General features: G+C 41.3%; 2 protein-coding genes across 4 annotated transcripts; both read left to right on the forward strand.

Moving 5' to 3' along the window:
* Positions 1 to 658: 658 nt before the first annotated feature.
* On the forward strand, positions 659 to 7,593 carry LOC109900541 (probable 28S rRNA (cytosine(4447)-C(5))-methyltransferase). Of its 3 annotated transcripts, none has more exons than XM_031786016.1 (16): positions 659 to 1,045; positions 1,785 to 1,912; positions 2,071 to 2,113; positions 2,217 to 2,284; positions 2,439 to 2,692; positions 2,847 to 3,033; positions 3,178 to 3,377; positions 3,514 to 3,603; positions 3,797 to 3,884; positions 4,042 to 4,182; positions 5,427 to 5,566; positions 5,684 to 5,773; positions 5,885 to 6,007; positions 6,190 to 6,287; positions 6,393 to 6,529; positions 6,638 to 7,593. In XM_031786016.1, the coding sequence occupies exons 2-16, from the start codon at positions 1,807 to 1,809 to the stop codon at positions 7,102 to 7,104; spliced, it is 2,232 nt and encodes a 743-aa protein (XP_031641876.1). In that variant the 5' UTR covers positions 659 to 1,045; positions 1,785 to 1,806; the 3' UTR covers positions 7,105 to 7,593. The 3 variants fall into 3 exon arrangements, with proteins under 3 accessions (XP_031641876.1, XP_031641881.1, XP_031641891.1); XM_031786021.1 differs by having other exon boundaries at positions 672 to 975; XM_031786031.1 differs by lacking the exon at positions 659 to 1,045 and adding an exon at positions 1,118 to 1,139.
* A 188-nt stretch (positions 7,594 to 7,781) lies between these two features.
* LOC109906091 (inhibitor of growth protein 4-like) lies at positions 7,782 to 12,382 on the forward strand. The gene is made up of 8 exons (XM_020503753.2): positions 7,782 to 7,874; positions 8,164 to 8,235; positions 8,742 to 8,908; positions 9,004 to 9,118; positions 9,943 to 10,057; positions 10,178 to 10,322; positions 10,454 to 10,515; positions 11,488 to 12,382. Exons 1-8 carry the CDS (start codon positions 7,838 to 7,840, stop codon positions 11,525 to 11,527), a joined length of 753 nt encoding a protein of 250 aa, XP_020359342.1. The 5' UTR covers positions 7,782 to 7,837; the 3' UTR covers positions 11,528 to 12,382.
* The last annotated feature ends 3 nt before the right edge of the window (positions 12,383 to 12,385 follow it).

The following is a 12,385-nucleotide window of genomic DNA, read 5'->3' on the forward strand; positions in this document are numbered from 1 at the left end:
CCTGGGTTGGCGTGGTTATGTGTGGTCTGCGGTTGTGAGGCCTGTTGGACATTCTGATTCTCTAAAACCACTATGGACCTGGCTTATGATAGAGAAATTAACATTAAATTCTCTGGCAACAGCTCAGGTTGACATTCCTGCAGTCAGCATGCCAATTGCTCCCTCAACTTGAGTCATCTATGGCATTGTGTTATGTGACAAAACTGCACATTTTAGTGGACTTTTATTGTCCCCGGCACAAGGTGCACCTGTGTAATGGCCATGCTATTTAATCAGCTTCTTGATATGCCACACCTGTCAGATGGATGGATTATCGTGGCAAAGTAGAAATGCTCACTAACAGGGATGTAAATCAATTTATGCACAACATTTGAGATAAATACTATTTTTGTGCATATGGAACATTTCTGGGATCTTTTATTTCAGTTTCAAAATGTTCAAATTATATAATTTTTCATCCTAATTTAATATTGTATGTGTATGTATATGTATATTACAGTAAATATTGATCACATATTTTGATACATTGAATGTTAATATTGTGAACCTATGTTGTACATTTTTTACCACCTGTTTTAGGAAGTGATGTCACTGAGTACTATCCCTATATATGTAGGACCTTCCACCCCCACCTGGGATATGGATGCCTGATGAATTAAGGGTCGAAACGTTGTTATAAATATCACCTGGGAGCATGAGCAGCAGTGTGCAGCGTTTTCCTATCCGTTTTCCATCAGCTCATGAAAAATGGGACCAACACTATTTTTGTTCAGTATATAATCGAAAAATGTTGATTATTCTCTCTAATTGTCAATGTCCCAGTAACATTATTAATCGGGACAACGCATCCAACTGAAAAATTGTCACGTAGGTCTACACGAAACGAAATGAGCATTTTGTCTTCGTATATCACATGCGCCGGAAGCACATGGTTGTTTCTTCCGGGAATCAACGTGTGCGAGGACAAAACCACATGTGCGTAAATTTGATCTGTTAACTGGAATCAAGGATCGAATAAATACATTATACTTTAACTATTGCAAAGGTGGGTTTTGGAGAGTTGTCGTAAAGATAAATGCCGTGATTGTTTGTGCCATACACAAGTGAATGAACAAGTCATGGTGACGGACTTGCACTGCGTATGTGATATCAAATTCTAACTAACATTCTTTACCGCTCATAGCAGCCTCATGAGATTAATGTTGGGTTGTTTCTAGAATGCAACTCGTCTGTTTTTAAAAGAAGTCAACGTGTCGTTAGCTAATTACCGGCACATCATCATACTTGAATATAGGGGGATACCATTGATGGATAACGTTAGCATGCGTGGAAAAGTGTACTAACATTAGCAGTCAACTAGTTAGCTCGATAGCTACCTAACATTCTTATGACGAGAATGCCGATTTGTCATGTGAAAAGGACGTTCCACGTATTATAATAACTAACGTTACATGTTACACCGTGATGTTAGAGACAACTTTTTTCTATTTCACATAGCTTTTTATTTCTCCACGTCAGTGCTGGTCAGGGTTAGGAGGTGATATGTTCTCAGGAGCATTTTCAGTAAACACTTCAAGTTAAGCTGATTTTTCGTAATTTACCATTTTGTTATTTGCAACATTCTTGGAACAGATTCTGAGCAACATGTTACTGAGAATATAGCTAGCTACCATCTTTCAGAGCTGCCAACAGTGCATAGTTATTAGTGACTACTTTAATCCCATTCTGATCCTATGCCTTAGTGTTTAAATCCAACATGATCACGAGCTATATCTTCTCTCCAGACTACCTGTGTAGGTGTCAGTCATGGGCAGGAAGTTGGATCCCACCACTTATGTGAAGAAGGGGCCGGGGCGGAAGTCCAGGAAGCAGAAAGGAGCAGAGACTGAGCTGGCCAAGTTCTTAACGGATGGTGAGAGGGATGCTATTATAACATACAGCTTCTGAAGACATGCTCAGTATTCCTTCACTTGCTGGGAGTACAGTGGCACTAAAGCAAAGACGCATGACTGGGAATGAGACATGAAGATTTAGAGGTTGATGCTCACTAACTATGCTTGTCATTTGCAGAGGATACTGCACCAAAACGACTGTCAAGCAGGTCCAGGAAAAGGTCAGTTTGTAATCTTTTGTATGTTATGTCGTCAATCCCTTTTTTTAAACCACTATGTAATGTGTGTCACACTTTTGCTGAAGATGATGATGATATTTTGTAGAGCTGGGAAGCGAGCTCAAGTGACCAAAAAGCCCAAGGAAAGCATTGAGAAGGAGGAGCCAAAAAAAGGTAAATTACTGTTAATTTGTAAGCATTGGGGGGGTAAATCACCCCAGTCCATGTGGATCCAGAGTCGGACAGCCCCATCCATTCACTGTGTTCTCAATACAATAGTCATAAATGTCTATGGGGATTTAATTTGTTTGTTTCCCCTGTTCTCAAGGATTCACAGATGAAAACAGTGAATGGCTGAAGCCAGCAAAGAGGAAGCGTGAGGTCGGCCAATCAGATAACGAGGACGACAGTGACAGCCAATGGGAGCAGGAAGAGGACGAGGGACAAGAGGGAGGGGAGAACAATAAAGGGGGAAAAATTCTACTTGAGGGAGATGGTGATGATGATGACCTGGTTGATGACTACGGTGCATTGGAGGACAGCAGTGAAGGAGAGGGGGAAGTAGATGGTGATGGAGAGGAGGTATGTGAAATTATTCACTGAATGTATGTGTCCAGGACATGTTCTAAATAGCAAAACAATGTTTGTCCTTCAAAGTTCTTAATGTTCTTTAGCAAGGTGCTGAATCTTTGTCTGCTGAATCATCTGTTCCGTACTCTTTTCATCCCTCGTTCAGCTGCTCCCCATCGAGCGAGCTGCAAGGAAGCAGAAGAAGCTGCAGGAAGCAATGGGCCAGGAGAGTGATGATGATGATAAGGGGAAGAGTGGAGATGAAGACATGGATGAAGATGACACGGTACAGGCTAATTTAGATGATATGGACAAATTCATACTACCTGGAGCAGAGGAGATAGCAAAAGAGGGTCAGTTTAAAGCTTAGATTTGTACTTTTTTAGATTTGACAGTTCTGCTTTTTGTTATGCCAGTTTACACATTGCTACATGTTCTTTATCAGTTCCTGTGGACTCCATCTGTAGTGAGTTTCTTTCTCTCTCCTGTGATTGCAGGTGTTTTGCTTGTAGACCTGCAGACCATCCACCAGAGAATAAAGGACAACGTGGATGTTCTCTCTCACTTTGCAACCAAGAGAGAGGAGGGGAAAGAGAGAACAGAGTACCTCTCTCTCCTCAAAAAGGATCTTTCCACTTACTACAGCTACAACAATTTCCTCATAGACAAACTGCTGGATATCTTCCCAGTGTCAGAGGTATGTGTCATTGCTTTGTTCTCCCAAATGTCATAGTTTCCTGTATATTTTGTGTTTCTATGTAAGGTTATGTTTTGTTGTAACGGTTTTGTCATCATGCTGAACTAAGGCTTCCCTCGTTTTATGTGCTTTGTAGCTGATTGATTTTCTGGAGGCCAATGAAATTCAGCGACCTGTCACCATTCGGACCAATACACTGAAGACAAGGAGGAGGGACTTGGCTCAGGTAACAAATCTATTTCAAGTTGGATCAAATAAAGGTGCACTAAATCCACCCCTACCCCCTAGGCATTTGTGTTTCTCTGAAAGGATTAAGACTAAGGGTCCATTTGGATGAGACCAAAGGATAATTGGATGCTATAAGTAATGCCTGTTCCTCTGTCAGACTTACCAAGTGACATGTATGTTGTTTGTCCCAGGCCCTGATCAACAGAGGGGTGAATCTGGATCCTCTGGGGAAGTGGTCTAAAGTGGGCCTGGTCATTTTCGACTCCTCAGTACCCATCGGTCAGTACCAGCACAGTGAAACCTTTTTATATTTGTATGAAAGATTAGACTGTTAATTCTCTATTTACTACTGTTATCCTGCTTTCTGTGTGTTATGAGTAAGTATACATTGATGAATTGATGCGTGTATACCCTAGCTGTGTTTTCTTGTTCCCAGGTGCGACCCCAGAGTACCTAGCTGGTCACTACATGCTGCAGGGAGCCTCCAGCTTCCTGCCTGTCATGGCTCTCTCTCCCCAGGAGGGGGAGACTGTGCTCGACATGAGCTCAGCTCCCGGGGGAAAGACCACCTATATGGGTGAGGATGTTAAAAATGAGAGTTGAATGACCATGATCACAATACTGTTTACTGCTGTTGGTCTCTACAATTAGCCTAACAATCAAGGGCAGCCTTTCTTGTGTTGCGACATGGGAGTTAGAATAGAAGAGAACATCATTTTGACATTTGGTTGTGCGGCAGCCATTTTTCTCTTGCTATGTCTGTCAATAACCACGTTTCCATCCACAGTTTTTATGTGAGTAAAGTCATAATGTGTATATATATATATATATATATGTTACTAACATGGTGGGATCTTTTTGTCAAATTTATTATGCGAGAAATTTCGGTGAAAACGTGACTTGGGAAACCATGCAATTTATTAGGCTACAAATGAAATAAGTTAGGATCAACTTCACAGGGTGGTGAACTTGATGCTCCTCTCCAATAAATATCATGGGTCTTGTTCTGGTGACATGATGATCGATGCATGACTGCCGTTTGACAAATAAAACTATTCTCGCTCTCATCCATAAAAAAAAACAATGTAGACTAGCCTACCCGGACTGCATCTGAGAGCGCACGTACCAAGACCAGACTAGGCACATTTGCTGTGTAACGCAACAGTTTTTGTGACAAAACTATCAACAGAGTTGAAAAGGTGATGGAAACTTTAGATATTTATTCGGTTCATGAAAACTTAAGTGTGAAAGTACATTTTGTGTGCACTACGTCATCACGGAAGTCAGTTTAGTGAAAACACACCACTGGTGGGAAAATGTGCATACTTTCTTTATGCAGACTTTGGAATATTTGTATGAAAATCTGTTGACGATTGTTTGGAAACCTAGTTACTGACAGTTACTTAATTAGCCATGTCAGCAAACACTTTTTAGATTGGTAAGTTAGTCTAGCCAGCTATCTAATCATGGTCGAATACTCCCCGTGCCCAAGGGCCCTGACCTCCAAGGGGCCCTAGGCACTCACTCAGATATCATATTAAAATGGCATAAGTCATGGCAAAGTGTGTAGAATTGCAGGAAATTAACTTTAAAACTAAAATGTTTTGCCTGCGAGGTGGGGGGGCCCCCCCAACCATATCTCGCTTACGGCCCTCAAAAGGGGGCATGTCTTCATGTGCTTCGGTCTCAGGAAAACACTTAATTTCTCATTTGGGCCCGATCCTGAAAAATATGAAGAACCCCTGATCTGGGGGCTTGACAGGCAAGATTTGTCTTTTTATTGGAGAACTTATTTATTGTGTATATGTGTGTGTCCCACAGCCCAGTTGATGAGGAACACAGGTGTGATTGTGGCCAATGATGCCAGTGCTGACAGACTGAAGAGTGTGGTGGGCAACATCCACCGTCTGGGAGTCACCAACTCAATGATCTGTAACTACGACGGGAGGCAGTTCCCTAAGGTAATGAGAGGGGTTCTTGCTCTACATGCAGTTTATATATGTACTGTATGACACAATATAAGTATGTATGTTACACCCATTGATGGTATGTTAACCTGTTGGTTACTATATTTGCAGGTAATGGGGGGGTTTGACAGAGTGCTGCTTGATGCTCCCTGCTCAGGCACAGGAGTAATCTCCAAAGACCCTGCTGTGAAGACCAGTAAAGTGAGAAAAAACCTATTATACACTACACAGGCCTTTAGATTTACAGTATACACTGGCCTTTAATGACAACTTTGTGTTCATGTCTTCCTAATCCTACGTCCTGTCTCTCAGGACGAGTCTGACATCCAGCGGTTGGCCCACCTGCAGAAGGAGCTCATCCTGGCAGCCATCGACTCGGTCAACGCTGAGTCTCCCTCTGGAGGCTATCTGGTGTACTGCACATGCTCTATAATGGTGGGTACACAGTGTCACACTGATGACAAATAAACACAATCTAAATTGTGGGGCTTTACTTACAATAAATCATTGCAATTCACTTTATCGTAGACTTTTTGTTGTTGGTGCATGTACAAAATGTCTGGTAAAATTCATTTGGACTAGAATAGCTGAAATTACGTAATTTACTTCATCACCAGGTGGAGGAGAACGAGTGGGTAGTGGACTACGCTCTCAAGAAAAGAAACGTCAAACTTGTCCAGACTGGACTGGACTTTGGCAAAGAAGGTTTCACCAGGTAAAGGGGTTATAAGAACACCACATTTTTCACATTCCAGATAATTACCCGTACCCCCTAACCTTTTTCTCGTGCAATATGAACAAATATATTTCCTCCATTTAGATTCAAAGAGAGACGATTCCATCCCTCTCTGAAACTCTCACGCCGGTTCTATCCTCATTCCCACAACATGGACGGTTTCTTTGTGGCCAAGCTGAAAAAGTTCTCCAACACGGTCCCAACCACAGCAGTTGACAAAGGTAAAGTAGATCTCATCCTGGATCTAATAAACCACCATGCTTTTTCCAGTGTCATGGAAACATCACTTGTGTTATAATAAACTAACATCCTGTTATTGTCACTTTCAGATGGAGAAGAGGAAACCGAACCATCTGAGGCAGTAGAGGTTACAGCTGATTCCTCTGATGAGGACGGGCCATCTAAAGCAGGGTCTAAGAACAAGTCCAAGAAGCAGAAGCCAGTCCCTGGCAAGCCAACTGTGTCACAGAAGGCCACAGCCAACGGGAAGCCAGCCAAAAGCATCGCCAAGAAAACAACAAACCCAAGCACCTTGAAAAAGAATGAGAAACCAACTGGGCCGAAAAAGGCAAAGATCGCTAAGATGGATGGTGGGACTGTGAAAGTGGACGGCGAGCTCAAGTCCAACACAGTCAAAACAGAAGGGGAAACGACCAAACAGTCAAAGGAAGGGAGCAGGTTTGAGAAAAAGGGCGATAAACAGAGGAAATCCCCCATGCAGAGCAAGAAGAGAATGGGGAAGAACAAATTCAATAAGTTGAAGAAGCTGCTGAAAAAAGAAGAGGTTGGACAATGAACATGTATAAAATGTTTATGAAAATGAAGACTAATTATTTTGCAGTTGTCGCTAGTCAGAGGTCTAATTTTCATGACAGATCAGTAATTTTCACAAAAGTTGAGCAGAGCATGTTAGCGTTGTTAAATATTGCCTCCCTTCAGACTGAAAATCACTGCAGTAGGCCCTCCTTCGAAGGCCCCGAGCCTCAGCCCCTTTTGGAGTAGGTAGATGATGTCCCTAACCACACAGATACTGGATCAGAAATGTTTCATGGCCCTCATGGATGATTGGTTCTAGGTTAGAAATATGGTAATATGATCCTAGCTCTGGTTGAGGGCAATGATCTAACTTCAACTCTCATTAAGCATCACAATTTCACATTTTTATTCTTTCCTTACAATGTTATCTGTTTGGTTTAATTTCATTTTGTGTCTTTTGGTCAAATTGATATGTATTGTAAAGACTAATCCTTGAGACAATAAAATGTTTCAGATTGTTTGCCATATACCCCCATCTTGTGTTTATTTTTATATTACTGCAGTATTGTTGGCTGTGTATGACATCAAATATGTTATTAGATAGTTTTCATAAACAGTATGTTTAATAAATTACATTCAGTCTCTGACACGGTGCAAATACAATATCCGTATGCATTATCGATTGATAATAAAATACCGGTACTTGGATTTGATTTCGGATAAAACCAAAGAACACGTCCTCTCCGGAAGTTGTGTTGTTTACATTTTCCAAGATGGCGGCGGGAATGTATTTGGAACACTATTTGGACAGTGAGTTAATTTTCTATTTAAAGATATAAATCTGCGTATGTTTTCGATAGTTTAGCTATCAATTTGAATTTTTCTGTATGTTTAGTCAATGCATTGCAAGAAGGAATGCTTTATTTGGAGAATTAGGCCGCTAGCTACCTAGCTAAGCAACACCAACGGTCGTTTTGCCTGCTAGGCAATAGCCTAGCTAGAGTATCATCACAAATTGAATATACATTTGTTATACCAATAGTTTGTATTTTTAGTGACTATTAGTCAAAAGTAAATGATCGTTAATTTCTCGCCACAGGCATAGAGAACCTGCCATTTGAACTGCAGAGGAACTTCAATTTGATGAGGGACTTGGATCAACGTACGGAGGGTGAGAAATAACACTAACTACAACTGTTACCGACCAATTCACTACTCTGCAGAGTATGTGTGAACCATGTTTACAATGCATAATAAAGTAGCAGTCAGCCCATCCACAAGTTGTGCATTTGAATTGCCCATGTTGAATGTATGCAAATGAAATCTGTCTAGCCTCCATAACATTCATGTCCACTGTCCTCAACAATTGACCATTCAATGATCTAATCATCAAACATCGTTAGGTCATATAGACCAAAAGCTGCACTAGAATTCTGTGAGGCGTCTTTACATAGCAGTACTTTGTTGAGCTTTTGAAGGGCACTGGCATGGAATTTCTTAGATCCATTCATACTTGTAAAAGCCCTAGATACACATACTTAATTTAAAAAAAGACATGTTATGTGGAAGCAAGTGACACAGTAACACACATCACATAAGGCTGATATTCTCAGACCAGTGGCATCAATAAAATTGCTTATCCAAACTTCTCACCCAACCCATCTGTCTTTCTCTCAGATCTAAAGGGGCAGATAGACTCCCTGGCAAAGGATTACACATCCAACGCCAGGACCCTCTCGTCTGAACAGAAGCTTACTATTCTGAGGCAGATCCAGCAATCGTACAGCAAAAGCAAGGAGTTTGGGGATGACAAAGTGCAACTGGCCATGCAGACTTATGAGATGGTCAGTAGTAGTACTTTGGAGCTCTGTGCTTCCTTTGTATTGGAGCCTGTGTGGGTCAGTCAAATGAATCCTAAGGTGCAGTGGTTGTTCCCTAGGTGGACAAGCACATCCGGAGACTGGACACAGACCTGGCCCGCTTTGAGGCCGACCTGAAGGAGAAGCAGATAGAGAGCACAGACTATGATTCCACCTCCAGTAAGGGAAAGAAATGTACGTATTTGAAGTGTGTGTGTACGTTTGGGTCTGTTTCTCATGAGTGTTTGCCTTGTAGCATCTTGGCACGCTTCAAAATATCAAATCATTCTGAGAAAAAAACGATGGTAAATGTATTGTCATTTTGGAGTCACTTTTATTGTAAATAAGAATATATTTCTAAATACTCTACATTCATGTGGATGCTACCATGATTACGGATAGTCCTGAATGAATCGTGAATAATGAGTGAAAGAGGCATAAATATCACCCCCCCCTGTTATTGCAATGGTGAAAGGTTAGCATGTCTTGGCGGTGTATTTGTGCATCTAACTTTCTCACCAATCATTATTCACAATTCAGGACTATCCGTAATCATGGTAGCATCGACCTTAATGTCGAGTGTTTAGAAACATGAAATTCTTTGTTTACATTAAAAGTGACTCCAAAATGACAATGCATTATTTACCATGCATTTCTATTAGGCACAAAATATTCTGAAACAACCAAAACAAATAGCAAATACATCCAATAAGTTTGTACAGTCACAAGCTTGATGTAATCGTTGCGTGCTAGGAATATGGGACCAAATAATAAACGTTTTACTATTTTAATACACATAAGTGAACTTGTTCCACAGTTTTTGGTCCCCTAAAATGGGGTGACTATGTACAAAAAGTGTTGTAATTTCTAAACGATTCACCCGATATGGACAAAAATACCCTCAAATGAAAGCTGACCGTCTGCACTTTAACCCCATAATCATTGTATAATTAAAAATGTAACTTATCCAATACTTTTGGGGCTCACTGTATATTTAAAGCTATGTTCTGATATTTCAGGTGAGTCCAGGGGGCTGAAAGAGAAGAAGGTGGCTAAAACTCGGTCTAAAGTGAAGAGCTCCGATGAAGATGGCAGTCCGAAGAGTGCACAGAAGAAAGTCAAACTTCTCCAGCCGTACGTTTGTTATTGTGCACTCTATCACTTCCTTCCTTGAAGACAATCTCCTTCATGGGCCTTATATATGTGTGTGTGTGTGTGTGTGTGTGTGCTCTCACACACAACTCTCATTGTCAGGGGGGAGTTCACTGCTCCAGCTGCTAATTTTGGGAATGTGCATCCCTCTGACGTGCTGGACATGCCAGTGGACCCCAATGAGCCCACCTACTGCCTGTGTCACCAGGTGTCCTATGGAGAGATGATTGGCTGTGACAACACAGACGTGAGTTTCCCCAGAAACCTCTGAGTTTCCCCCAGTGTGTGCACTGACCTATATTGTTGTGTTGATCCTGGTTCTTGAAAGCTACAGTGTGTACAGACTTCATAAAACCCCTGTGTTGATTGTTTTTGCAGTGTTCCATCGAGTGGTTTCACTTTGCCTGCGTGGGCCTGACGACGAAACCAAGAGGGAAATGGTGAGGGAATCAGCCAACCTACACAGACTAACCATACATACTACACTCACGGGCCAGTTTATTAGATACACACATCTAGTACAGGGTCAGACCACCCTTTGCCTCTAGAACAGCCTGAATTCTTTGGGGCATGGATTCTACAAGTCAGAAACATTCCACAGGGATGTTTGTCCTGCTGACGCGATGGCATCACACAGTTGCTGCAGATTGGACAGCGGTACGCAGGTGACACCAGGCAGGATGGGTCCATGGACTGCTTATACTAAATCCTTACTCTGCCATCAGCATGACGCAACAGGAACCAGGATTCGTTGGACCAGGTGATGTTTTTCCACTCCTCAATCGTCCGGTGTTGGTGATCACGTGTCCACTGAAGCCACTCTTCTTGTTTTTAGCTGATAGGAGTGGAACCTAGTGTGGTCGTCTGCTATAATAGCCCATTCGTGACAAGGATCGATAAGTTGTGCATTCCTAGATGCCGTTCTGCACAGCACTGTGCCGTTATTTGTCTGTTTGCAGGCCCGCCTGTTATCTTGTACGATTCTTGCCCTTCTCCTTCAACCTCTCATCAATGCTTACAGTTTTTGCTCACAGGACTGCTGCTGACTGAAGGTTTTTTGTTTGTCACACCGTTCTCGGTAAACCGTAGACACTGCCGTGTGTGAAAAGCTCAGGGGGGCAGCTGTTTCTGAGATATTGGATCCGACGTGCCTGGCAATGACAATCATACCACACTCAATCGCTTAGGTCACTTGTTTTGCCAATTTTAACGTTCAATCAAACAGTAACTGAATGCCGGTTTTATATAGCAAGCCACAGCCATGTGACTCACTGTCTGTAGTAGCGATCCATTTTTATAAACAGGGTGGTGTACCTGATAAACTGGCCGGTGAGTGTGTCTCTTACATAACGGAAATAATTATGGGATTTTAAGGTTTACAACTGAGTATTTCCTTTTTTCTAACTCTGCAGGTATTGTCCACGCTGCTCTCAAGACAGAAAGAGAAAGTAAGCCCCTAAGGTAGAGGGGCCAACCGATTGTAGAGTCAGGATACTACGTTAGTAATGAAGAGAAAGTAACATGACAGTTTCTGTCCCCAGGATAGTATTACATTGTTTATCTGTCTTCTAGCATTGAACAATTGGTGCTTTCTTTTTTTGTTTACTTGATTGTTCTGTCTTGGTTTAATGCAGTGTGAAGGAGATATGTGGTTACAGATGTATTTAAAAATGTTTCAAAGGTTATGAGAGTTGATAGGTACGAGAGTTGCTTTGTTTTAAAAATTTTATGTTTCTATTTTTTTGTAACTGAACAATAAACACTAAAATGTGACAGTTAGTGTCCATAATATTGCAGTGTGTGTTTGACTACATGTAATTGACTGGAGTGAAGTGGATTGACGTATTGTAATGGATGCAGTGTTGGACCATCGAGAACTGTTGTGCTTTCAAGTTTGTTACATAATTTTTGATTATATTGTGTGCGCTCTAAAACACGTATTTTAGCCTGACAGAGTGGGGAAATGTTCATTTAAGACATTAGTGCTTTTATCTGTGTGGTAGTTAGTTGTTTGAACTACATTTGACTTTTTACATTTTCAAAATGATAGATCTGGTTAAGAGCGAATACATTGCATAAGGGAAATATCAATACTGTAGCTGACACCTGGGTACATGTGAGGAAAATTGTATTTTCAGTTTGAATACAGCTACTACCTCAAATCAGTCTTGTCCTTTTTGTCCTTTATCATGTAGATTGGTTCTGAACAGCATAGCTACAATTGTATGTTGCATGAGGTTATCAGATTTACTGTACTTGATATTGCAATATTTGAGTTTGCAGTAATAAAGTATCAATAACATTGTAGCG

The sequence above is a fragment of the Oncorhynchus kisutch genome, linkage group LG2, assembly GCF_002021735.2.
Source record: "Oncorhynchus kisutch isolate 150728-3 linkage group LG2, Okis_V2, whole genome shotgun sequence".
In the NCBI taxonomy this organism is placed as follows: Eukaryota; Metazoa; Chordata; class Actinopteri; order Salmoniformes; family Salmonidae; genus Oncorhynchus; species Oncorhynchus kisutch.

Excerpts from the sequence above, each read along its gene's own strand:
- LOC109900541 (XM_031786016.1), top strand. The coding sequence starts at position 1,807 with ATGGGCAGGAAGTTGGATCCCACCACTTATGTGAAGAAGGGGCCGGGG. Across the intron at positions 3,378-3,513 it reads ATATCTTCCCAGTGTCAGAG|CTGATTGATTTTCTGGAGGC; the intron begins GTATGTGTCATT and ends TGTGCTTTGTAG. Across the intron at positions 3,885-4,041 it reads CGACTCCTCAGTACCCATCG|GTGCGACCCCAGAGTACCTA; the intron begins GTCAGTACCAGC and ends TCTTGTTCCCAG.
- LOC109906091 (XM_020503753.2), top strand. The coding sequence starts at position 7,838 with ATGGCGGCGGGAATGTATTTGGAACACTATTTGGACA. Across the intron at positions 8,909-9,003 it reads CCATGCAGACTTATGAGATG|GTGGACAAGCACATCCGGAG; the intron begins GTCAGTAGTAGT and ends GTTGTTCCCTAG. Across the intron at positions 10,323-10,453 it reads TTGGCTGTGACAACACAGAC|TGTTCCATCGAGTGGTTTCA; the intron begins GTGAGTTTCCCC and ends TTGTTTTTGCAG.